General features: G+C 43.5%; 1 protein-coding gene across 1 annotated transcript in view; it reads left to right on the top strand.

Moving 5' to 3' along the window:
- Positions 1-23,308, top strand: part of COL9A2 (collagen type IX alpha 2 chain) — a 50,471-nt gene extending 27,163 nt beyond the window's left edge. The window contains exons 17-32 of the mRNA XM_081200046.1: positions 1,460-1,513; positions 1,689-1,742; positions 3,447-3,500; positions 4,939-4,983; positions 5,200-5,253; positions 6,445-6,498; positions 6,942-6,995; positions 8,424-8,495; positions 9,620-9,655; positions 10,955-10,999; positions 15,046-15,078; positions 16,139-16,285; positions 18,060-18,114; positions 20,421-20,609; positions 21,363-21,440; positions 22,724-23,308. Coding sequence (XP_081056172.1) covers positions 1,460-1,513; positions 1,689-1,742; positions 3,447-3,500; positions 4,939-4,983; positions 5,200-5,253; positions 6,445-6,498; positions 6,942-6,995; positions 8,424-8,495; positions 9,620-9,655; positions 10,955-10,999; positions 15,046-15,078; positions 16,139-16,285; positions 18,060-18,114; positions 20,421-20,609; positions 21,363-21,440; positions 22,724-22,929 — 1,230 coding nt within the window. The 3' untranslated portion in view covers positions 22,930-23,308. The remainder of the gene's footprint in view (positions 1-1,459; positions 1,514-1,688; positions 1,743-3,446; positions 3,501-4,938; positions 4,984-5,199; positions 5,254-6,444; positions 6,499-6,941; positions 6,996-8,423; positions 8,496-9,619; positions 9,656-10,954; positions 11,000-15,045; positions 15,079-16,138; positions 16,286-18,059; positions 18,115-20,420; positions 20,610-21,362; positions 21,441-22,723) is intronic.
- The last annotated feature ends 2,918 nt before the right edge of the window (positions 23,309-26,226 follow it).

The raw sequence follows: 26,226 nt of genomic DNA, 5'->3' as shown, positions 1-26,226 counted from the left end.
GAGTTGGAGTCTAAACTTGTATCATGAATCTTGCTTTTGAAATTTATCCAACTACTTTCCTCCTCTCTCTCACGCACACACTCCCTGGGGCCAGCCTAAGACATTTTGCTGCCTGAGGTGAAAAACAAAATGGCACCCTCCTCCTGGTCCGGATTCTAAAGCTGATGGGACTGGCAGTTTGGGGCCGGCCCATCCATGAGGCAGGGTGAAGCAACTGCGTCAGGCAGCAGGATCCGCAGGAGCAGTAGATCTGGCCTTAATAATAATAATAATAATAATAATAATAATAATAATAATAATAATAATAATAAAAAAATAATAATAATTATTTATACCCCGCCCATCTGGCTGAGTTTCCCTAGCCACTCTGGGTGGCTCCCAATCGAGTGTTAAAAACAATACAACATTAAATATTAAAAACTTCCCTAAACAGGGCTGCCTTCAGATGTCTTTTAACGATAGGATAGCTGCTTATTTCCTTCACATCTGAAGGGAGGGCGTTCCACAGGGTGGGCACCACTCCCGAGAAGGCCCTCTGTCTGGTAACCTGTAACCTCACTTCTCGCAATGAGGGAACCGCCAGAAGGCCCTCGGCGCTGGATCTCAGTGTCTGGGCTGAACGATGGGGGTGGAGATGCTCCTTCAGGTATACAGGACCGAGGCCGTTTAGGGCTTTAAAGGTCAGCACCAGGAATGCACTGTTTGCTGCCGCCGCTACTGCCATCATGGTGACAAAAGCTGCGGCACGTTCTTTGAAGGCTGGATTTGCCTTCTCCACAGTAGTCCCCCCGCCACCTCTGCAACAGCCCCTCAGTGAATAAGAGGCACTGCTGGTCTCTTTCCACGCTTAGTGTAATGGTGGGAGCAGCCCTCCACAGATGCATGGGCTCTGCACCCACCCAGTGGGTTTCAGATTGGTGTCCTGTCCCCCCAACGGCCTTCGATTCCCACTTCAATCGTCAGGTAAGGGTGATTTGATTCCTCCCGTTGTCCCTTCTTCCCAGGTAGTGGGAGGGGCGCCATTGTGTGGTTTGCCTCAGGTGCCAAAACATCTTGAGCTGGCTATGGCCAGTTGAACCTTAGGCCACATCAGCACCACACATTTAAGGCACTATTATGATAGGTTCTTAAAAAATATATATTGGTTGGCTTTTAGTTCCACTTAGCTAATTGGTAGCATCGGTTCACAGCTATGCTTTTGATTTCCGGTACAATGTGCAGCTACTTGACAATCGAAACCCCAGAGGAATTTAATGCCACAGGAACTCCCTTCCTTCTTGCAGTCAAAAGCCAGCCATTGATTTTCTTCACATTCAATGTCTTGTTAAAGTTTGGCAGGTCAGTTGGTGGCAGCTATAAGCAGTGCAGAAACCACAGCCAGAAGCTCATTCAGATTTTTGTGGTTGTCATTTCCTTGGTATATTAACCATGGGTCTTTCTGGGGGGTTACTTTTTTTAGGGTGCTCGTGGTTTCAGGGGCCCTCAAGGAGGAATGGGGCCAAAAGGGGGACAGGTAAGTACCTCCTTTTGTCAGACCTCCATCTTGGAGTCCAATGGTGTTTGGGGGAGAAAGATGAAAGTAAGATTCCTTGATTTCCTGCTTGGGGTAAATCAGCTTCCAAACTGACTGAAAACATGTAAACATCCAGAAACAGTATTATATTTTGCTTCTTCCCCCTTTGCTGTAGGGTCTTCCTGGGATTGATGGCAAAGATGGCACCCCAGGTATTCCTGGGGTGAAGGTAAGAAGATGCTCTTAAATGATGTAATTGACTCTTTGTTCTGTATGCATTTTCTTTCATGTTGTTTATTGTTCTGTCACAATTGTAACTTGTTTGTCTACATACAGCAACAGTGTTTTGTTTTGTTTTGTTTTGTGTTGTGTAGGCTCCTATGATGTTAGTAATGGGCCCCACCTGCTAGCCTGCTCCCTAAAATATCACATATTTTGTTAGGTGCAAATGGCTTTAGATATCTATTAGGTCCGTAAATTACCATATAGCATTTATTCAACACAAAAAACCAGTGACAATTTGTTGTTGACAAAGGACAGTTGGACATATAAAGGGCCCCATTACATTCAGTAGCTTAGGGCCTCATCAAACCTAAATCCAGCCTGGGTGAGGGTTTTTGATGGGAGGGGCAGCAAAGCAGCTATGCCTATCAAGTCTCTCTCTCTCTCTCTCTGTATATATATTTATATATATATATTCTTTCAGAAAGCTAATGTATGGACCAAAGTCCTCCCTTCACAACCACTAAGCACATGTGACACCTCCCCTCCATATTTTTTATGGTGCCACCACTACACAAGGCCTACTCCCAGTCTCATTCCTGTTTGGCAACCATGTCATGTCTGAATGGGCCTGTTCTCCTTCTTCCCTTTCCCATTTGTAGCAGTTGCTAAGCAACACAGAGCCCATGTTGTCCTTTCAGTTGTTAGGCCTCACAGGTGCCCAGACATCGCTTGTGTTTGCTTAGCAATTCCCAGAATTACATCTCCCGCAGGTAATTTTTGTGTACTAGGCCACAGAGGGGCTGGGGATGCTGTAACAGTATTATTATTTTATTTCCCCGGTAATTGTGCCCTAAGTGGTTCATGACACCAGAACAACAATACAACAACAACAATTCATATTAGTACAACCAAGAGTCTAATCCTCATTCGGTTCATATGTAATGGGTTGTATCCAACTAAGTTCTACTCAAGAGTAGGCCCATTGAACTTAATGGGCCTAAGTTACTTGCATCCATTAATTTCAATAGGCCATTTCTGGGTAGGACTGACATTGGAAGCACCCTGCTTAATAATCTAAATGAACAGTTCATTTTGCTAACACTAACCTTATAACATTTTAAAATATCATAAATCACAGGAATTATCCATAATTAAAACACAATATTATGTATGAATTATATAATGATAAATGATAAACATTTGCGTAGTGCTTTCAGATGTTCAAAGTGCATTATCTAGCTGTAGTCCTTACAACAACCCTGCAAGTATTTCTATTATATTATTACTACTATCACTTGTATTACTGTTACTATTATATGCTAGTTATAGAATATATCACCACATTCTAGACTGGGGGACCGAGGCTGAGAATTGCTGGGCTGATGCCACTTAGCAAGTTCAGGCAGGAGGAAAATTCAAACTGGAAGCCTCTTAATATTTTTTCTCAGTCTTCAGATTGCAAAGAGATCTTGGTGTGACCTTTGCTTGATGTTAGGTCCCTGTGAGATCCCACGTGTCTCCTTTTTGTATAAGCAATAAGATGGTGTTCCCTTCTGTGAGCCTGGAGTTGTGTTCCTACAGCTATTGAAGTTTTATTTTTTTAAAAGACAACATTGTAAGTGCTGCAACCGTGTCCTGTCTTGCTGTTTCTCAATATTTGCTTCATTCTTTCCTGCCTTCCATTAATGGCTATTCTTCTGTCTTGTAGGGAAGTGCAGGGCAACCAGGTCTTCCGGGGCCTCCAGGCCACCGAGGCTTAGCTGTAAGTATTATTTCAAATCATTTTATTATATCACCTGAAGGTAGTTTGGCAACCTTCCTAGTTTAGAATCAGCCCAGTCAATTTATCCATTGGTGAAAAACTGCCACTGCTGTATTTCATTTAAAACAAACAAACAAAATCTTCTCGTCTGTGTAATTGTAAAGCTCTTATTGAATATGTGCTGGAAACAGTGAAGATTGTGATTCGAACTAGAAAATTGGTAGTTTGGGAAATCTTTAGCTGAAATGGACAGGTTAACTGGATAATGTGGCTGTAGATGGGAACTGGGAAGTCTCAGGAACTGCTGCAGAGATAGGCTCCTTAGGTCAGGAGTGGGGAAACCTTGACTCTCCAGCTGTTGCTGAACTACAACTCCCATCAGCCCCAACAAGCATGGCCAATGGCTAGGGATGATGGAACTTGTAGTTCAGCAACAAATGGGTTCCCAAAGGTTCCCAACACCTTTGTTAGATATTTGAGCAATAGCTGTAAAGGTCCTCAATTAGGGGTTAAACCACAGAGCCTAGGACATGCCGATCAGAAGGTCAGCGGTTCAAATCCCCACGATGGGGTGAGCTCCCATTGCTCGGTCCCTGCTCCTGCCAACCTAGCAGTTCGAAAGCACGTCAAAGTGCAAGTAGATAAATAGGCACCGCTCCGGCGGGAAGGTAAACGGCGTTTCCGTGCGTTGCTCTGGTTTGCCAGAAGCGGCTTAGTCATGCTGGCCACATGACCCAGAAGCTGTATGCCGCTCCCTCGGCCAATAAAGTGAGATGAGCGCCACAACCCCAGAGTCGGTCACGACTGGACCTAATGGTCAGGGGTCCCTTTACCTTTACCTTTATATCCAATAACATATGATTTTAACATTTAAAAAAAGCAAACCATAAGCATACCATAGATTCATAGAATTGTAGAAGTGGAATGGACCCTGAGGATCAACTAGTCCAGGCATTGGCAAACTCGGCCCTCCAGATGTTTTGGGACTACAACTCCCATCATCCCTAGCTAACAGGACCAGTGGTCAGGGATGATGGGAACTGTAGTCTCAAAACATCTGGAGGGCCTAGTTTGCCTCTGCCTGAAGTAGTCCAACCCCCTACAATGCAGGATTATGCAACAGTCCCACACAGGGATCGAACTTGCAACCTTGGCATTATCAGCACCACACTCTAACCACTCTATCCAGGCTGCCACATGTTGGCAGAACTCTGCTTATAAAAATGATCCACGTGGCTTATCTAGCTGAGTGCCACATCCACCAACCATCTGTGTTAATGCATTATCTAGTTTGTCTCAGAAGGAATTTCTCTTTGGATCTGGACCGAGAAACCCACCCCTCGCCAAGCCAAACAAGAGCAGAAATTCTGGTATAATAAATACTAAATTATCACACAATAGATAATTTGGGGTTGTTGTTGTTTTTATTCCATCGCAGGGCTTGCCAGGCACACCTGGAACCAAAGGTGGCCCAGGACAGAAGGTGAGTGCCTTAACTTAATAATATCACCTGCTCCTCTTTCCTTTTAAACCAGCCTTCCCCTGGTTGGGGCTGATGGGAGATGTAGTCCAAAACCTCTGGAGGGCAACAGTTTCAGGAAGGCTGTTATAAACAATATACAGATGGCCACCATAGGCACATTGATGGATCAGGTAACCATCAAATGCTTTGAATTATGTCTTTTGATGTTTTAAACAGGGTGAACCAGGGGGTCGTGGCCTGGCAGGCTCATCGGGGGCACCTGGGAAACTTGTAAGTAAAAAGGGATCTCCACCCCCCATTATATTTTGTCCCTTAACTTTAAAACATAGACACTAAGAGCTCTGCAATACATCCCATTCTCTGAGGTTTCCTTGCTTATCCAGTAGGCATTTGCTTCCTGCCCCCTTTCTCATAATTTCTTGTTAATTCATTTTATTTATTCCCCCCCCCCTCTCTCACACACACTTCCTTCACTTCTGCTGTTTGTAGAACCTCTTTTTCTCTTCTGCAGGCTGTGGGGTTTTTTGGGCAGTGAGAGAAATTGCAGTCTACTTGGACTCACAAACACTTTGTTACATTAATGATGCTTCTGCTGTTAATAATGTATATGTAAATGACAGCTCTATGTTGGTTGGTTTCTGTTAGTTGCCTTGGTTATATCCCATGGTAATATTCAACATTTATAAATGAAGTTGGGCTCCTGTTACTCCCCACTGCAGGGGGAGAAGGTCCAATATGGCTTCACCTGCGCACATCAGATTCTTGCATTTGAAAGGCAAAAAGGTGCCAAGGCAAAGCAGACGTTGCTTTGGGTGCTTGCACTTTCCTGCCTTGGACAGCAGGGGGCAGCACGAGCCTATCAAATTCTTAAAAGCAAGCAAAGGCTGTGCTGCTTTTAAAGAAGTGTAAATATAATATTGAATTACCTGAATTCTGTGCAATAATATTTTTTTTTAGCTTCCTTCCATGGCCGAGTAATCTTTCTCTACCCCCCCCCCCCAGTCCTGCAACAAAGCAGACTTCAGGCCTCACCAGACTTACGTCTGGTACTGGTGTGTTTTGCAGATATACTCTTTGACCTGTCATTGACACAATCATAGTGAACTAGTGGTGGATTTATACTGGACCCTCCTTATGGTATTCCACTTTGTGAGTTGTTCTGCAATGCTTATCTGCTGTTACCATATTCATGCTGTCTGGAGGAGAACTTTTGTGCTATTGCACAATAAAAGTGGTACAGAAAGAATAACTGGAGCGTTAGCGGTATAAAAAGTTGCAGGACATGCACTGAATGGAAATGAAGCAGTATGTCCACCCCAGAACCTTTGCAGTCACAAACATTATTGAAAGTGGGACTGCGTATCGCTGCCCTGAGCACAAATTGTCACCAATGGACAAAAAGGGGCTGTTCATTCCTTAAAACCAGATCTTCATTTGGTGTGTTCTGCCATCCCCATTCAGGGTGAGCCAGGACCTCAAGGAGAAGCAGGGCCTCAAGGGATCGCTGGTGTGAAAGTAAGTCTTTTAAAATTAATTCCTCCAAGGTACGGATAATGTAGAGGCATTACGGGAGTGGGGGCAGCAGACTTAGCTTGTACACCGAATTGCTCAACTAATATCAGCGCATCCTTAGGGCCTTTTGCGGTTGAGGCAGATGATTCCTTGAAGTAGAGTATTTGCTTCAGGAGTGTGATATTTTTCCATTCAGAATCTGAGGTTTATGCAGACCAGCCTTCCTCAGCCGGCATGATGTTGCTCAGCTGCAACTCCCATCATGCCTGACTGTTGGCCATGGTGGCTGGGGCTGGTGGGAGTTAGAGTCCAATAGCCTCTAGATTGGGGGAGGCTGGTGTAGGCCTTGTCTGGCAGGGCGAAGGATGTCTTGCTCCCTGTGGACACATTTAGCTCACAGTTATGGCAGAATTGAACATCTTGACCTCTCCCCTTCTGTTTCACAGGGAGATCGGGGTGAGAGAGGCCCAGTGGGTCCTCCAGGAGTGCAGGGGAAAGTGGTGAGTATGAATAAATTCAGTCCTTGAATTCAAATGCATTTCTTCTGAAAAAAGAACCAGAGCTCTTTTCCAAGAGCTCCGTTGGATGGTGGTCTCCCCTCCGGGCACTTCCCTCTCTGTTCCACCTCAGAAGAGACCATAAGAATCAAACTTTCAGCCTACTGTTTTCTCCAAGGAGCTCAAGGTGACGTACATGGTTCTCCCTCTCCTCATCTAATCCTCACAACAACCCTGTCAGGTACTGTAGGCTGTGAGGCAAGTGTTTGGCCCAAGGTCAACCAGGGAGCATCATACCTGAGTGGGGATCTGAACTCAAGTCTCCCAGGTCCTAGGCCAACTTTTATATACAGTTGTGCCTCAGTTTTTGAACGTCTCCGTTGACGAACATTTCGTTTTACGAACACCGTAAACCCAGAACTAAATGCTTTGGTTTTTGAACACGCCTCAGAAGTCAGACATGTCACACAGCTTCCGCTGAGTGTGAAATCTGGAGGGCTAGCTGTTGAGTCCTAAGCACCCACGCAACATGGAGATGATATTGGGGCTTATTTGGTGACTGGGTGCAATATATTTGTGCTCATCACATCTCAGGAGCACTCCAACCAATTTGTTTTTGTGACTGTGTGGATCTATGGCAGACATGTCCAACTCCCAAGAGACTGTGATCTACTCTCAGTATAAAAAAAAACTGGCAGTGATCTACCCATTGTCATTGGAGGGAGGAGGAGCGTGTGTGGGGTGAGTGGATTGCCCAGAGCTGTTGAGCTTTGGGGGGGGGGGGGAGATTGCACAGAGTTTTTCAGCTTTCCCCCCATAACTTTTTGTACACGATAAGGATCCCACGATCTACCAGGATCAGCCAGGGATCTACCAGTAGATCGCAATCTACTGGTTGGACATCCCTGACCTATGGTATCGTTAGATGGTAAAATTCATGTTAAATTGCTGTTTTAGGGGTTGATTTTAAAAGTCTGGAAGGGATTAATCCATTTTGCATTACTTTCTATGGGAAACTGTACCTCGGTTTTCAAATGTTTCAGAACTCGAACGGTCTTCCGGAACGGATTGTGTTCAAAAATCGAAATACCACTGTACTTTGACCCTGCTGTAGTGTCTGTTGTATCAGTGACTATTTTATTGTTTTTTAAAATATATTGTAAGCTGCCTTAAGAACTTTGGTTAGTAGGCAGGGTATAAATAACTCCCAAATAAATAAATGCTTGGACAATCTCTGTTTGTGGCAGGCAGCCCATGGTCCATGATTGTGGAAGGACTGGAACACCTGCTTTGCATTCAGAATGTCCACGTTCAGTCCCTGGCATCATTTCCAAGCAGGGCTGGGAGATACCCCTGCCAGACTAGGATATCAGCCTCTTCACTGTGACTTACTTTCCTCCAAATGTGTTTTCTCCTTTTCTTTATTTCCAGGGTCCCAAAGGAGAGCAGGGCCCCCCAGGAATTCCAGGCCCACAAGGTCTCCCAGGAGTTAAAGGTGGCAAGGTACCATTGTCTTGAACTCTTTGAGCAGAGTGGTGTTGAGGATGGAGTCACACTTGGCTTTTCTGCAACTCTGGAAATGTGACAGCAGGTTTTGAAACTTCCAAAGCCGCTTTTAGAGCAGATCCTGCAAACGGAGCAGATTTGCATAAACACACATACTTTGAATAGATGTGGACATGGGGGATGGGTGGGAGGAGGCAAAGAGGAATATCTCCCAGAATGCACCAGGCTTCTTATGCCAGGCCTGGGTTCCACTGAGATGAACCAAAGCTCTAGTTCCCACACGGTGATCCATACAATGTGACGGCCTGCATCCATAAGTACAGATCTACACCAGGGATTCTAACTCCACTTCAGTTCCAGGTCCAACTTAGTGTTTAAAATCCTAAACAACTTAGGCCCCAAATATCTAATAGACCCCTCCTTCTCTACAGAGAGCCAGTATGGTGTAGTGGTTAAGAGTAGTAGACTAGTAATCTGGTGAACCAGGTTCGCGTCTCCGCTCCTCCACATGCAGCTGCTGGGTGACCTTGGGCTAGTCACACTTCTTTGAAGTCTCTCAGCCCCACTCACCTCACAGAGTGTTTGTTGTGGGGGAGGAAGGGAAAGGGAAAGGAGAATGATAGCCGCTTTGAGACTCCTTAGGGTAGTGATAAAGCGGAATATCAAATCCAAATTCTTCTTCTTCTTCTACAGACCCTTCCAAATGTACAGATCAGCAGGGAGAAGGGACGTCTTGGTAGTTCCACCTCCCTCAGAGATCCATGGTGTGTGTGACCTGGGAAAGGGGATTCTCTCTGACAGCCCCTAAGTTGCAAAATGCCCTCTTCATGGAGGTGTATCTGGTGTCTTCACCATCATCAGCATATTTTCAGGCATATCTTCTTAGCCATAAGGGCTAGAGCATCTTGCTTGATTCACTGGTGTTTACTCTGCAAGCCCCTTTTCTGTTGAAACTGGGCCTGCACACACTGTGGTCTGGTTTGTGGAAGGTTTTTGAGAGGCTGATGAGTCATTTGCTTTTCTATCTCCAGTGAAAAGCTGGAGTGGGTGGTCTATTACTGGAAATTTATATAGAATTCAGCATCTCTTGAATCTCAGCATTTCCCTCTTGTCTGCTCTAGGGCTTTCCAGGAAAAATTGGGCCCAAAGGTGACATTGTAAGTCTTTATGATTGATTTTTGTCTGGTTTTTTTACTGCTCTGTTTATAGGGTTACATTGGTGTGAGCAGCTGGAAATTTACTGCCTTCTACTTTTGCCATATTTTATTAATTATATTTTTCATCTTGCACCTTGAGTATAAAATGCTCCCAGAAGGTAGCTAACAAACCATATTAAAAAGTCTTATGCAATTAATCCATAAAAATCAATAACATGACAAATAGGAGGAGATAAAACCTAGTCAGTCAATAAGTAAATAAGGCAGGCAAAAACCCACCAGCTTAGGTTGTCTGGAAGATCCCAACAAATCTAGAAAAGCTAAAATATCTAGAAGGCCTGGAAGATAAAGGTTGGGGGGGGGGACACATATCCCCAGGGCCTAAAAGGAAGCAGTGTAAGTGCCAGGTGAGTTTCCCTGAGGAGGGTCTTCAAAAGGCAAGACATACAGTTGAAAAGACCCTCTAGCCAGAGGAATCTAGAGAAGAGCCTCAGATGATGACCTTAGTAGCTAAGGGTGTTGGTGTCAGGAAGGCAGCCCAACAGGTATCTCGCTTTTCAACTAGGGAGGGGTTTAAAGATAACAGACACCACTTTGAACTGAGCTGGGAAATAGACTAAGGCATGAACCTGCCACCTGGCTCTGTGTGACCAGTGCTAGTCTGAGATGCTTTGCCACTGTAGGCAAAATGCCCTACCGCTGCTGCCACAGATCCAGGCCCCTGCACTTCCCCCCTCCCTGCCTCCACCATCATGCCTGTGATGCCACTGCCACTGCCCCGCCACCACAACTGCACCCTCGTCTGTGGCTGCAAGAGTGCAGTGGTGAGGGCACAGTGGCAGCAGGGAGGGCAACAGCGCTGTGGCAGCTGCATTGGCAAAGCCCCGGCAGGGCTGGTAGCAGCACAGTGGCAGGGTGGGGGCGGAGAGGAGGTTGGATCTGCCGCTTGAGGCAAATGGCTTCACCTCACCTCACTGAAGGGCCACCTCCGCAGTATATTCTGAACTGCAGTTTCTGGATTGTCTTCAAAGGGTGCCCCATATACAATGCATTGCATTTCTCCAAATGCCAGGTTGCCAGAGCATAGATTACCATGGCCAAGCTATCTCTTGTGCACTAGTGGCTTCAGTTGGTGCTCAGCCTAGGCTGGTAAAAGACTGGACTTCATAGCAATTCAGAGACAAAGGCGCGTGCAAGACATGAGGGAGTGGAGCACTGAGAGGGAACAGGAAGGGTTAGTTTTGGGATGATCATTTGCTATTCTGGCCAGAAAATAAAGCTATTGTTCCTTCCTTATAGGGAGATCCTGGCGTTGAAGGCCTTCCAGGGGAGAAGGGAGAGAAGGTAAGATAGCTGCCAAAACTGTGCTTCTTGACTTGCAAAAGCCAACATTGTCTGGTGGGTAGAATGTTGTAGAGCAATTTTTGGAGCTGGCTCAGTTATGGGCTTATGGCAGGGATGAGGAACCTGTGGTATTCCCAGATGTTGTTGGGTTCCAGCTCCAATCAGCCCCAGCCAGCATGACCAATGGTCAGGGGTGATGGGAGCTGGGAGCTGGAAACATCTGAAGGGCCACCAGTTAGACGCCTTACAGCATCCTTGTGTCCTTTCTGAAAAGTTCCCTTCTGACTCTTTTTTGTCAGTGCTATTTACTGCAAACAGCATATTTAGCAGCAAACAGTAGGCAGCTAGGGAGTGCTTCTGTCAGAAAACGGGCTTGAAACCCAAAGCTATTAGGTAAAGGTAAAGGGACCCCTGACCATTAGGTCCAGTCGTGACCAACTCTGGGGTTACAGCGCTCATCTCGCTTTATTGGCCGAGGGAGCCGGCGTACAGCTTCCGGGTCATGTGGCCAGCATGGCTAAGCCGCTTCTAGCAAACCAGAGCAGCGCACGGAAACACTGTTTACCTTTCCGCCGGAGTAGTACCTATTTATCTACTTGCACTTTGACATGCTTTTGAACGGCTAGGTTGGCAGGAGCAGGGACCGAGCAATGGGAGCTCACCCCATCGTGGGGATTCGAACCGCCGACCTTCTGATCGGCAAGTCCTAGGCTCTGTGGTTTAACCCAAAGCTATTGCCCTACTCTAAATAAAAGCAGCTGGACTAATCACACCTGTTGAAGCACATGACCAAGGTCTTGCCCTGTTGAGCAGCCCGGCTGCTGAATTAGGCACCAGGTGGTATTCTGTACTCTCTTCAAAAGCAGCCCCATGTATAATGTATTGCAGTAATCTAACCTAGAGGTTACCAGAGCATAGACAACAGAAGTTAGGTTATCTCTCCAGATAGGGGAGCAGCTGAGCTGGGCCACCAGCCAAAGCTGATGGAAGGTACTCAGTGCCACTGAGACCACCTGAGAAGTACCCTCAAGCTGCACACCTACTCCTTCAGAGAGAGTGTAACCCCCTCAAGAGCAGGAAACCTCCCATCCATCGGGTTTAGGGAACTGCTCACTAGCAGTGTCTCAGTCTTATCTGGATTGAGCTTCAGTTTGTTGGCTCTCATTCAGTCCATTACCAAGGCAAGACCATCGGTCCAGCACATCCACTGCCACTCCTGCAGATGTAAAGGAGAAGTAGATCTGTGTGTCATCAGCATATTGCTGACAATGTATTCCAAACTCTGGATGACCCCACTCAGTGGTTTCATGTAGATGTTAAACAACATGGGGGATAAAAGCAAATGCTGTAGAACTCCACATTGAAAGCTCCATGGGACTGATCAACACTCCCCAAACACCACCCTCTGACAGCGACCGTCCCAAGTAGGATTCTTTTTTAAAAAATAAATAAATGCTTTATTGGTTGGGTTGAAAATTGCATAACATAACAAAAACGATCGGTTGATGTTGAAAACAAAATAAAAATAAGAGTATACAATCATTCATCCCTTAATTGATACTTGCTTTGTACATCATTTTGTAATTCAATTTAACTTGACCTCCGATCCTTCCATTGCGTTCCCTGAATAAGTTCTTTAAATAGGCACATGGATCCACATGTGGCGGAACTGTAAAAAGATTAGACAGTTTTGGGAAATGATTTACAACGAGCTTAAGAAAATGTTCAAATGCTCTTTCCCTAAAAAACTTGATGCCTTCCTTCTAGGAATTATGTGTCATGAAATTCCAAAAAAGTTCAGGAGAATCTTTATGTATGCCACTGTAGCAGCCAGAATCATAATTGCAAAAGAGAGATTAAGATTTTGGCTGCTACAGTGGCATACATAATACCCTAATTTGGTACTGAAACGGAAAGGGCTAAACAGGAAGTCACCCTTCCGTTCTTTTGTAGTTATAACAAAGCAAAGACAACGTAAACTAGAGCCTTAAAAATCACTTTTAAAGGATCGTCTCTCATCATTCAAAATTGTGGAACCCCCCTTCGGAAGCAGGAGAAGAAGGGGGACGTTTACTGAGTTGTTTAAACCTGCGGAAATAAAGTTAAAGTAAAGTAATTTTCCACTGTCCTGACCCTGGAGCGGGGTGTCAGATTTGATGATTGAAGCTCATTGACCAGAAACAAACGTTTTGACAGATAGTTAAAAGGAGGGAAACACTGTGACTCCATTGTTTCCTTTCGTTTATGGACAAAATATCTTAAAGAAGAAGAAACTTTGTCGCTATTGTTTTCAAGGAAAAGGATAATCTGAAGTTTTTCCCCCTAGAGGGGAACTATGGAACTGTAACTAAGCCCTGGGAACTTGCGGCTGTTACTGATAACAACTGTGGGAAAGAATTCTGTGACCTTGTAGGACAATGCCTTCAGAAGCACTGTTGGGTGCTTTCTGTAAAATAAGTGCCCTATTGGATCAGTTAAGTCAGAAGATGGACTTTATGACTAATGCGGCCAGAACCTTCGAACAGGTAGTGGGAAATCATATGGAGCCCACCGAGGAACCAAAACAGGAGCGTGCCATGACAGAACAACTGAAAGAAGAGGATCTTGCTGAATCTGGGACGCCTGGGATGGAGGGACTTTTGGCCCAGCAGGAAAATGAGCCTTTGGATCTTATAATTGAACTTGGAAAAAACCAGATTTGGAAAGATAAAGTTTGGATTGAACTGGAAATGGGGGGTTGGACTGACCCCCCTTTGCAGGGATGGTTGGACTTTCCGAGTCTGGTAATGGGCCATCAGAGGTTTGGAGTTGTTGGGACTTTTAATCTTGGAGGGAATTTGAAATATGTTTCTAAACAACACATGGAGCTTAGTCTGGACTGTGAGAAAGGGGCTGATTTGCTGAAAAGGGTCAAAAACACTATTAAGCTGGAGTTCCCGCGAGTGAAAGGAAAATATGAAGAAGAGCTGCGAAAGGGGCATGGAAGAGATTTAAAGGCCTCGGATATAAGAGCACCAGGTTAATGTGCCATACTAATGGATAAGAAAAGACTGACAATCCCGGGACCGGGGGGAGGGGACGCTGGAAGAAGATTGGATTGCTTTTATTTTATTGTATCTTTTCTATATTATTATTACTAGAAATGTTTTATGAATTTGGGGGAAATGTTGAGATGAAATTACTTGGCTCTTGTAAAAATGTCTAAAGAATCTGGCAAAAAGGTAATGGTTAAGAGAAGTTGGCAAAAAAATGATTTAAGTTTTAAGCTCTAAGGTCGTTTTTATAAGATAAGATGATAATAGAGTAAGGTAACGTAAGGATAAAATATCATGAATTATGGAAAGGATTTGCTGTGACAATTATTAACTAAGATACAAGAGATGGGAGGAGGAGGAGGTCATGGAAAGAAAGTAACGGAAATTGGAGAATTTGAAAGTGATGGTTTTATTTTCTCTTTTTCTTTTTGTGTTTTTGTCTTTTTTCCCTCTTTTTTGTAATGTTGTTTCCTTTTCTGTGTAATTTTAAATTTTTTTGTGTTTTAATAAATATTACTTATAAAAAAAACAAACCAGAATCATAATTGCAAAAGATTGGAAAGGAGAGGCTATACCATCTAAATCAGATTGGCAAAACAAATTAAGGGAATATGCTGAACCGGTGAGATTATCAGCAAGGTTTAGAGATGTTGCAAATGAAAAATTTATCAGAGAATGGGACATATACAGAGTTTATGTAAAAGAACACTGTCAAATTACCAATCCATTGGCAGGTTTTGATTGAACTTCTGTGTGTAAAATAGGAAAACCTGATAAAACTCAAAGTAAGTCAGACAACATGGAGAAATCTTAGTCAAGTCCATCCAAGTAGGATTTGAACCACTGCAGAGCAGTGCTGCCCACTGCCAATTTTGGCAGACCGTTGATTATGGTGTGAATGAAATATACATAGGGAGCTTTTCTCAACTGATGTTTAGAGATTGCCCAAGCAAGCTGTTAAGAAAAAACAGTGGATGATCTTTATTTTTGATCTCTGCTTTTCATCTGTAGGGTGAATCGGGTGAGCCAGGACCAAAGGGACAGGTGATTATTTGCAAACAAATATGCATTTCCTTTAGCATTGTGAATTAGGTCGGTTTACACCTTTAAATACAAAAAATAAGAATGTTTTATTCTTCTGATGATCGGGGAGGGTGGATTGCATTACTTATGGGGCAAAGTGTGTGACTAACTGAAGTTTTTTTAGATAAGAAAAAACAATGAAGGGGAAACATGCTAGTGACTTAAAAAGTTATGTGGATAGAATTTGGTATGAAGAGAATGCAAGGAATAGAACCAATAATTTCTCACGCTTAGAAAGCAAGCGCTATGGAAACTGATGGCCAGCAAGTTTAAGGCAATCGTAAGGAATTCCTCTTTCAAGCAGTGCATAATTAACCCTGGAATTTACTGCCAGAGGATGCCCTAATGGCCATTTTCATAACTGTTTTTCTTTTGAAGAAATGGTTTAGATAAGTTTATGGAAGCTATTGGGCAATTAGACATTTTAATCAAAAATAGAATCCTCTATGGCTGCTTGGGGATTCACAATGGGGTGGTGGTGGATATTACCCTCATGCCTAGCTTGTTAACTGTAAGAGGCATATGGTAGGTCACTGAAACATGGAATGGTAAGCTGGTCTTACCCACCATTAGGGATTCCAGAGAATACTGTACAAAACAGATACTGGGGCGGAAATTGTTGCAATGCTTCTGTTTCTCCAAGGACAGAACAGAAGCCATGCAAGCAGATACAAGCAGTATTCACTATTATTTGCATGCTAAATAATAACAAATGCTAAATTATTTTACTTTCCACATGTTTCCTTCCACTGAAATGCATTGGAATTGATTGCATAATTACTGAATGTTAGTTTCCACCATTGTTAATAGTGAGATGAATGACCTAGGTTTTAGCAGAAGCCAAACTGTAGTGGAATGGAAACAGTGCTGACTGTAATGAACACAGGATGGGACATAAATTTCTGCCTCCTTATGCCCCTGTCCACCAGGCATTCTTATCACTGTGCGTTAGCTCTCCAGTTGTAAAAGGGGCTTTTTTGAGTCTTGGTCCTCTTCTTAACTAGCATCTGATCTTTCACAGCAAGGTGTCCGTGGGGAGCCTGGTTTTCCTGGACCTACTGGGGATGCAGGCGCACCAGGTATCAGAGGCTTCCTAGGACCTCCGGGGCCCCGAGGGCTACCTGGGGAGCGCGGTGTACCTGGAATGCCTGGGACTCAAGGTGCTCCGGTGAGTTAAACCTGATAATGCCCCATGCTACCACAGAAAACAGCCACACAGCACATGCCAGAGCTAGATGGACCAATGGTCTGACTCATAGTATAAGACCAATTCCTGTGTATTCTGGCAGTGGCTCTTCAGGCTCTGTCCAAGAGATCCTGTTCTCACAATCTATTAGCAGGTTTTTAAAATAAGAGGTACTAGGAACTGGAACTGGGTTCTCCTGGATGCAAAGCAAAGGGGCAACTCACAGAGGAAGCAGTTCACTGTGTGTCTTCATGCCCTCTGTGCTGCTCTTGCGTTCTTCCAGTTACCCTCCTCTAGAGGTGAATAATTCTGGTCTCTGTCTGCCTGCATCAGGTGCAATTGGATCACTGAGAAGACTGGCCTATTACACCTCTGCATAAATAATTATTCCTCCTTCATGTCAGGATGCATGCCCTGCTGTTGATACTTTGGACGCTCAGAATTAGGGCACAGCACCCTCTCATGGCCATCACTAAGTAGTGCAAAAATAATCTTTACAAAATCAGAAATTTAATCATTTGCACGTGAAGTAGAAACCCTGGTTGGCTGTTGCTGTTTTGCAAGGATGCAGATCCACTTGTCAGCCCAGCAGAGCTGAACTGCAGGTTCTGTGGACACTGCCTCTCCAAGGAGATGCTATCATGCACTGACATTTGCCCACTGCTTCCTCTTCCACTGATTTGCACACAGAATCCCAGCAGTACCACAAGCAGAGAGTAGAACTGGAAGAGGCACTCTGGAACTGGGCATTGCTTGATAAAACAAAGAGGGGCGAGTAGACCTTCCAGGTTTAGTGGTTGGGGTGTCAGCATTCTGCATGGCTTTTCGTCCCCCACTCCCAATCCTTCATTATAAGTAGATGCACAGCTGCACAGCTCTATTTAGGTAGCAGGTCTGATAGCACATGAGTCAGATATTTTCCTCCATGTAGAGTCCTGGTTGTGATAACCAACAAATCACCTTGCAGGCCTGTAAGGTTTCTGGAGTCCAGAGCTAACTATGATGGTAAGAAATTGGTGCAGGCTTCAACGGGGGGAAATTGTTAGGCTATGGAGTACATGACCACAAGAGGCATGATGACCACCAGCTTTAAAAGTGAATAGAACAAATTCATGAAGGACTAAAAGCCTTGTAGCTGGAGTTGCTCAGGAATTCAACGAAACCCCCCAAATTGGTGCAGTTTCTAAAGGTTCAGTCTACCGTCTTGATTCATATTGGTATCCAAACACAGATGAAAGCCTGCTCCTTGATCTTGGGAGTCATCGTGCAAAATTTAGTTATGATATTTTAAGAGGTGTAAGATGCATAGCAAAGAGACAAACAACTTTTGAAAATATATGGTAGACTAGAGGGTTTCACTCTGCTTGCTCTACTTCCCAACTATGTTAGTGCCTCCCGCCCTTCTCTTCTTGGGATGACCCATTCTGAGGTGGATTCCTGGTAGTCTTGGCTCAGTCTTTGTGCCTCTTGTACCCCCTAGTGACTCAGAGTGTTGTCATTGGTCATGATAGCTATGTATAATCTCTGGTATCAGAGCCTATGCCTTTGAATACTTGTTGCTGGGAAACAACAGCAGGAGAGGAATACTGTGCTGGTGTCCTGTTTATGGGTGCCTCATAGCTATCTGGTTAGCTGGTATGAGAACAGGATGCTGGCTTAGGCGGGCCTTTGATCTGATCTACCAGGGCCTTTTCTTAGGTCTACTGTGATTGTAATTGTGGTGCATGACAAGATCTCCTCTCTTTCCACTTTCCAGGGCAGGGACACCGGAGATCAGCACATTATTGATGTGGCCTTAAAAATGTTACAAGGTGAGTACATAGAAAGAGCCTGCTGGATCTGAACAAGTTGGGTCTGCCTTGGCCAGTGTCTAGATTACAACAATGTCCAGCCAGATGCGTCCTATGAACCCACAAATGGAGCATGAATGAAACAGCCTCACCCTTCCATTGTTTGTCCTCAAGTAACTGGCATTCAGGAGCACATTGCCTCTGAAATTGGTAGTCCCATACCTTCTAAAAAACAACAACCAGGGTTGAAATCCATCACAGAATTCATACAGCATTTTCACAGATGTAGATATACAATGACTATCAACCTAGCGAACTGGCAGGGTTTAGAAAATGATCTTCCACAGCAGATCATCTATTAACTATGAAAATATTGATAGGAAAATGCAACGAATATAGCGTCCCTATATAAGTTGGGTTCATCAATTATGAAAAGGTTTTGATGCTGTTGAAACCTGGGCTGTACAATGAGCATTATGAAATTGAAGAATTGACAGCAGATACAACCAGCTACAAGGCAACAGCAATGTATCATATCCACAGAAAGACCAACCTTGTACCCTTAGAAAGAAGCATAAGGCAAGGAGATGGCTTATCATATAAGCTATTTACACTTGCATTGAAAGGTGTGTTTACAAAACTGTTATGGTCAGAAAAAGGAATTGACATCAACAGAAAATGCCTAAATAATCTATGATATGCAGATGATATATAATTGCCAAAAGTTGACAAAAAGTGCAAGAAATGTAGGACTGAAAAAGGTAGGAAAAAGGTAGGACTGAAGATGAATCTAGCAAATACCAAAATAATGTTTAAAGAAGAGAGTGATATACAATTAGAAATTAAACAAAGCAAATTGAATAACGTCTATTTAAGCCAAAAGAATAATACTGAGAATTGAAAATCAAACAGTGGAAATAAAGTGGAGATTAAAACAATTGTGGGTGGCCTTGGGAAACTGTATAATGAAAAAAAATTCCTTAGGCTTTAAAGCTAAAGTGCTCAATACGTGCATTTTACCTGTGATGTGTTATGTTGCCAAGAAATGGACCATGACACACAGAAGCACAAACAATGTAAGAATAAAACAATATGGCATGGAATGCCCAATGTTAAGAATATCATTAACATATAGAAAAACTAATAATTGTATGTGACGTAGATTGAAAGTTATGGATGGTAGTGGAAAAGGCCACAAAATTAAAATGGACATATGCAGGACATGTGGTAAGAGGCTGTTCAGGCTGATGAAATTAGCAGTGTTAGTATGGAGGCAATGCAATTTCAAATGACCAAGGGAGTGACCTCTTACGCGACGGGTTGATTATCTAAAACTCACAGCAGGGCTTATGTGGTTGCAAGAAACAAACAACAGAAAATAATGGTGAGAACTTGAAGAGGTGTATGTCCAAAAAAGGAAGGAAGGAAGGAAAGATATACAGTGTAGTCCTTCTAGAGTTTCATCAGCTGCACATTAGTAAACAATGTCCTCAAAATTCAGCCACTTTTGCAGTTCTATTCTGCAATAAAATCTTTTTTCCCCGCTACTGGGGTGTTGTTTTTTTGTCCCAAATAATGCTAATGTGAAAAGTGTTCCATTCATTATTTTCAAGGAAAAAACAACCCGGAGAAGCAGGTAAATGTCCTTCTCCTGACACATTTAGCTTTGTTTTGACACATATTATCACTCCAAGACACACTGGAATTTGGCTTGGAGTAACAAAATGTCCATATCTTAGTAGTGGAGGGACAGGAATTTGACCCAGCATTTAAATGCAAAGCTACCCAATTTGCACTTTCCAAACCAAAACATGAACTCAGCAATCCTTTGAAATGCCCACTTCTCTGAATTTTGCAATTCATTTCCCTAGCCACAGGATGTGTATAAATATGCATATATTAGTGAAAATAATATACAAAATACATTCTATTAGGGGAAATTGCATAAATTGTGTATATTAGGAGGGATTCACATGAAAATGCTGATGAATTTTCATGAAGATTGATATGGAAAAGTGGAGATTTGAACTCAAGATTGGAAAAATGAGAAACTGTGAAAAACTAAAATTGGCCGATTGGCCCATCCCTGTTTCTTAGTTTCTGTCTGTGGAGGTTAATAGCCATTCATAGATCCATCCTCCTTGAATTGGTTTAATTTTGTTTAAAGGCATAGTGAATTCCACGTGTTAATTGTGTATTGTATGAATACATACGAAAAGCACATTCTTTTTGTCTGCCCTGAATCTGCTGAATCCGATAAGGATGGAGGAGCCCCAGGTACATGCAATGCCTCTCTCTCATTCTCCCTCACTCACTCTGCATTACAGAACAATTGGCTGAGTTAGCTGTGAGTGCTAAAAGAGATGCCATAGGTGGGGCAGGTGTGATGGGACCACCTGGACCTCCAGGACCACCTGGGTCACCTGGTCAGCAAGGGCCACATGGACACCCTGGCCCTCGAGGCATCCCAGGAATCCTAGGAGCTGTAGGACAAATTGGCAACACTGGACCTAAAGGTAAGAGCCCATCTCTGCATGAAAAGCCTCATTGAGTTTTGTGGTTCAATTCAAGTGACATGTGGCATGCTTCCTCCTCCCCGTACTGCCTCCTCTTCAGTGCTTAGCAATGGTTCATTCTGACATCCAAACCAGCAAATTATATTTAGTGTTTGCCCTCCAAACCACTATCAGAATCCCCTTGGTAAACTTCGCAAATATGACTATTTTCTCTGACTTGTGTTCTGCAATGCTTACTGTCTTGCATAGTTTCAAGTTTTGCTAGTCATTGGGAGGAGTGGCAAGAAGCTATGTGTGGGCACTGAAGCCCTATCAGATTCCAGTCACCTGCTGATTTGAGCCATGAGGGCTAGAAACCTGCTCAAATTTTAAAGCTGAGATTCTGAAGTAACTGCACATTCTATGGGTTTTCTCTGTGGAATCGCAGCATAACTAAGCATAACTGGCAATGGGGGGGGGGGAGAGCTGAATCATGTCAGCTTCCTTTGCAATAGCTTATTGCTGGTTTTAATTACTGTTGAATGTCTTCAAAACACTTGTTTTAAACTGCCTTTTACTGATAAGTTCAATGTTTTAATTTTTGTAAACCACTTTGAGGTTTTAACTGCAATCAAGTGGTATATAAATTTTGTTAAATAAGAGCTTTTCTTCAGCAAGAGCAATGCAGAATCAGCTGCTCTGCTGTCAGTCCTGGAGGGATGTGTGCATGAAGTGTTAAAAGTCTCTCACTGTTCCCCCCTTCCAATTCTACAGGAAAGAGGGGCGAGAAAGGGGAGCAGGGAGAGCCCGGCCGTGGACATCAAGGGATGCCAGGGCCACCAGGAATACCAGGTAAGGTGACTGCAGAGGCACCAAGGGTAAATCACAAACAGAGGGCTTGTCAGGGACTTCCCACACGACATCAGTACAAGTTGCCTGGGGCAGTAGTGGTACATGTGGTGTGGCAGAGGTGCCTTCTGGTGCCCACTTTGCCCCTGGATGGGAATGAAGCAGTAGTGAGGTTGGGGCCAGGACACTGGTACAACCACTCTGCCTTGCCCCAGCTCCATTTAGGCCCCACAGATCTACCCCACCACATGCGCCATGACCATGGGTCTTCCACTCAGCATGATCCCAGATCACTTATCACACCTACCTTTCAGTTCACTGTCTCTTTGAGCAGCATTGTCAAGGGTCTTGCCAACAGGCTGGCATCCCACAACCCAGCCCCCTCCCCAAAATTCCCACCCAGAGAGCGTGAGAATAAAGAGGTCACAGCAAACAGGCCCAGCATCAGAATCCAGGCTGCCGTTTGCTGTGACATCTTTTTGTTCTCATTTCTTTTAGAAACCTTTTATAGTCAGGGGGCAGCCAACTGGGCATGTCCATGGCTGCAGATGATCTTTTCAATATTTTTATTTTGAAGTACATTATGCATTTCCATGGTGCTTATGGTAAAGGTGTTTAGCACCAGACTAGCAAAAGCAAACACCATTTTATTCTTACAGTCATGATGGAACTATTTCGCCTCCTTTTTCTTTTACGATTGGTAACCTGGTCTGGGTTTTTCTGTTTGCTTTATCATACCAAGAATGTGGAATCAGCTGTGAAGCATGGAATGGCAGCAGAGAGGAGAAGAGAAATGTTAATTGTGTGCTTCACACTTGAAGCAATGCACTTGGCTGCCTGAAGGGTGTGTGTGTGTAAGACTGTTACAGGTGTGGGAAAACTGTGTCCTACCAGGTGTTGGGCTCAAGCTCCCATCAGCCCCAGCCAGCGTGGCCACATGGGAATCTCCTTTGCTTTCCTCCCAGAACCTTGAGGTCCACCAACTGGAGCCAAATGCAAAATAGTGTCATAGAAAGGGGAAGTGGCAGTGGATGAGGGTACCCCGGATGCATCTCACCCCAGGAAATTGTTCTCAGTAGTAGAACTGAGATCGCAGTTCTATCACACAAAAATCTGTCTTTGTTTCAGCAAACAAAAGTTGTTGTGATCATTAAATTGTTGGGTGCCAGAAACGCTTGGTGATCTATTGCAAATCAGCCAGAGACCTACCAGTAGGTCCTGACCTACTTTTTGCCCACAAAAGATGCACAAGCATGAACTATCCATGCCTCTTTTCATTCTTCTAGGTCTTCCAGGACACCCTGGCCAAGCCACAAATGGCAAAGAGGGAGAGCGAGGCACCCCAGGTGTTCCAGGAGAAGCCGGGCGGCCTGGTTTACCTGGCCCTCCTGGTTCTCCTGGGCTCTGTGAGGCAGCCGCTTGCCTAGGAGCCTCGGCCTATGCTTCAGCCCGCCTGACTGAACCAGGTGCTGTCAAAGGACCTTCGTACTAAATGTGGTCGGGGAAAAGTTCTGTTGCATCGAGCTGGCAAAAGCTCCACCGCTGGCATTGAGGGACCAAACACACCAGGACTTGAGAGCAAAGAGATGGGGAACAGCCAATCAAAAGCTCTTACAGAGTGGAGAGGCTCTGTATTGCTTGGGCAACAGTCCATTGCTGTTGAGAAGACAAAACTTGGCCACTGTGAGTAGCCAGAATCGAGGTGAATTAAAAGGTGCCCATGGAGACTCGCAGAGATGCAAAACTTGTCTTAATAGCTTGGATCGAAATTGCACATGAAACCTCACTAAATGACTGTTCCTCTTTTAAATACGTAGAGGTAATTGTTGACCCCATCTCACTGCCATGAAAATAAGTGTGTGTTTTGTCTAGATGGATGTTGTCAATGGTTCCAAAAGCAAGGGGGGAGGGGATTTTATCATTTATCTTGACCGCAAATCATATTATAATTTGTTGACTCTGTAGAGCAGCCTTCCCTAATCCGGTTTCCTCAGATGTTTTGGACTACAATTCTCATCAGTCCTAGACATCCTGGCTGTCCTGGCTGGGGCTCATGGAAGATGTAGTCCAAAAATTGAAGGCATCATTTTGGGAGAAAGCTTCTGTAGAGTACACACAGTGACTTCTCTCTGTTGGTGTTTGTGTGGAATAGTTCCACATTGGGAAAAATTTGGAATTACTGCATGAATGAATTTTCTTAAAAAGTAGCATTTGATTTTTCAAAATGTAGTCTTTGATCATTCCCTACCCATCCAAATTTTTCTTCATCTCACTATGTGTAAATAGCACAGCAAAGCTTGCTATCAGAAGAATTTAAGAACATGCTTATCAATTGATCCCTTGATAATTCTTTAATTATTTCATTGATTCACTGGGCCCCCTTTACTCTTTCAGCCCCTTTCCTTCTAAATCTCTAACTTGTTAACTTTTTGTCACATTATATTGCATTTGCATGGAAGGATTGAAGTCTCCAAATTTGTCCTCATTTCTACTTGCATTATTATTGTACTTTTTATGAGATACAATTTTTGGTTGATTATTTATCAGAGTCACCCCGAATCATCTCTCCAAAGCTGTAAATCTTTGTAAAATAATGTTATTTTATAAGTACTAATTAAAAATCATTATTTTTTTCCCTCCACAAAAAATAGCTAGTCAAACAAGACAATAAAATGAAGAATGAATGCCAATTAACTTAATAGCTTCTCTGGGTTTAATAGACTTGTAAAAATTTGCTTTTCATTAGTGTGTGTTTCAATAATTATCTTTTGTGGCTAATTAATCATCCTCATGATTTATTTACTGGATCTTGCTCCTCTTCAGGGGATAAAATGGATTACTTTGGAGGACCAACCTGGCTCTGTGATCCTTTAGATACCATATTGTCCAAATTTTGTGGAAGGGCTTGAAATGTAGCTAACTTTCCAAATTTGATTCAAATTCCAGTTCTGAAATGTGTTTGGTGTGTGTGTGCAGGGATGAATCTCAGATTGTAATGCTAGGACTTTAGCTACATCATTTATTCTAGGGGAGAACCATACTGGACAATGGAGAGTCATGAAATGCTGTGAAGACCAACCATTTTTTGGTGGCATAAGCTTTCATGGGCTGGAGTCCCTTTGTGAGATGCATGAAGCATCACAATCAGTTATCAGATTACACGCACACACGCCACACACACACACACTTTTTTATTGGTTTTACATAAAAGTTATACATTACAAACACAACATTTTCAACATTAGAAAAAAAGTTCTTTTGAACCTTCAGACCTCCTTCCTTCCCTCCATGGGTTCCAATTCTAAATTTTATTCCTTCATCTTTTACTGTAATCTATCTATTATATAATCATAGTGTCCTAAATTCATGTTACTTTACAAGTGTCATTGTATTCCTGTTTACAGTGGTCTCTCAAATATGTTAGAAAGTTATGCCAGTCTTTTAAGAATACTTGGCCAAGGGTAGTGTTCCATGCTTTTGTGAAAGCTGGTTCACAAAAGCTTATGTCACAATAAATCTGTTAGTTGTTAAGGCGACACAAGGCTGTTTTCTCCGTAGTTTGTCACTGAATTTTTAACCAAAACTTGAAATTCCCCTACCCAAACTCTGAAGCCCTGTGTCATTCTCATTTGACAATTTATCCACTTTTAAAAAACAATTAATTGAGGCTAACACTTCATATATCTGATAACCAATTTAGCTGTAAGATCTACGAATTTGAAATCTTACAATTCAACTTTCAAAGCAGGAGGATGTGGTTGTAGGGAATGGCAGTGTTCTTGAACTCTCCAAGGTCCTGAACAGCAGAACTGTCCAGGTTATTTAAAATAGGAATTCCAAGCACTTCTTGAACTTGAGGCTCTGTGTATAAGACCATCATAAATGTTCACAGCTGTCCTCTACAAGAGCATTTGTAGTGACATTACTTTTATTTGCGGGGAAGAAATTTATTCTTCCATTTCTTTATTTTAGAACAAAAACCAGAATAAGAAATGGTGCCATGGCAACCATTTCCAGTTATGCCACACCCTGTGGCAGCCATTTTGTGGCTGGTGCTGATAGAACTTCCTCAAAATTCCAAGTGTGCTCATTGGCTTCAAAGATTTCGCTACTCCTGATGTACAGTTTTGAAGGACAAAACCGCTACCACAGACTACAATAGGCAGTGCCCTTCTTTCAGTATGGAAGCCATGTGCCAGCTTGCACGTCTCACCAATCATAGGGTTTGGTAGGAGAGTCTGAATGCATAATAAAACCATCACAGATTTCTCATCGCTATTGCATTGTGCCCTTTTACAGAGTACAAGTCCAGGTATCATTAGCTTCTGTGGGGATTGGAGAGGGGCTAATAAGGAAGAAGTTGTTGCGAGACCAGCCAGTATAGCAACATGGGCGTGTACCATCACTGGTGAGTCCTGTCATGTGACGCCCAGGGGACCACTTCCTTGATTCTCTGCCACCCACCTCAAGTTGGGCAAAATAGGTGGAAGTTAATTTCCAATATTATATTTGTAAGATGAAATTTAATCAAGAAATTAAGCCTCTTGCATACTAACAAGGCTCCACGATGCATCTGACAAATGGAAAAAATGAACGAAAACCCTCTTCCCCCTCCCTCCTCTTCCCCCTCGCATGCTCCATCTTTTTCATTAAGGGCCTTCATAAATATTCATTGTATAAATAGAAGATTGGATGCCATGAAAGCAGTGGGGGCCGGAGGGGGGGGAGAGAGAGAGATTGAAATCAGAGTGTTTCTGCAGGAATAAAAGGCCAGGCGACTGGCCAAACT

Source organism: Podarcis bocagei (assembly GCF_964188305.1).
Source record: "Podarcis bocagei genome assembly, chromosome: 7".
In the NCBI taxonomy this organism is placed as follows: Eukaryota; Metazoa; Chordata; class Lepidosauria; order Squamata; family Lacertidae; genus Podarcis; species Podarcis bocagei.
Note: the sequence above shows the minus strand (reverse complement) of the source record. Positions and strands in the feature narration are given on the sequence as shown.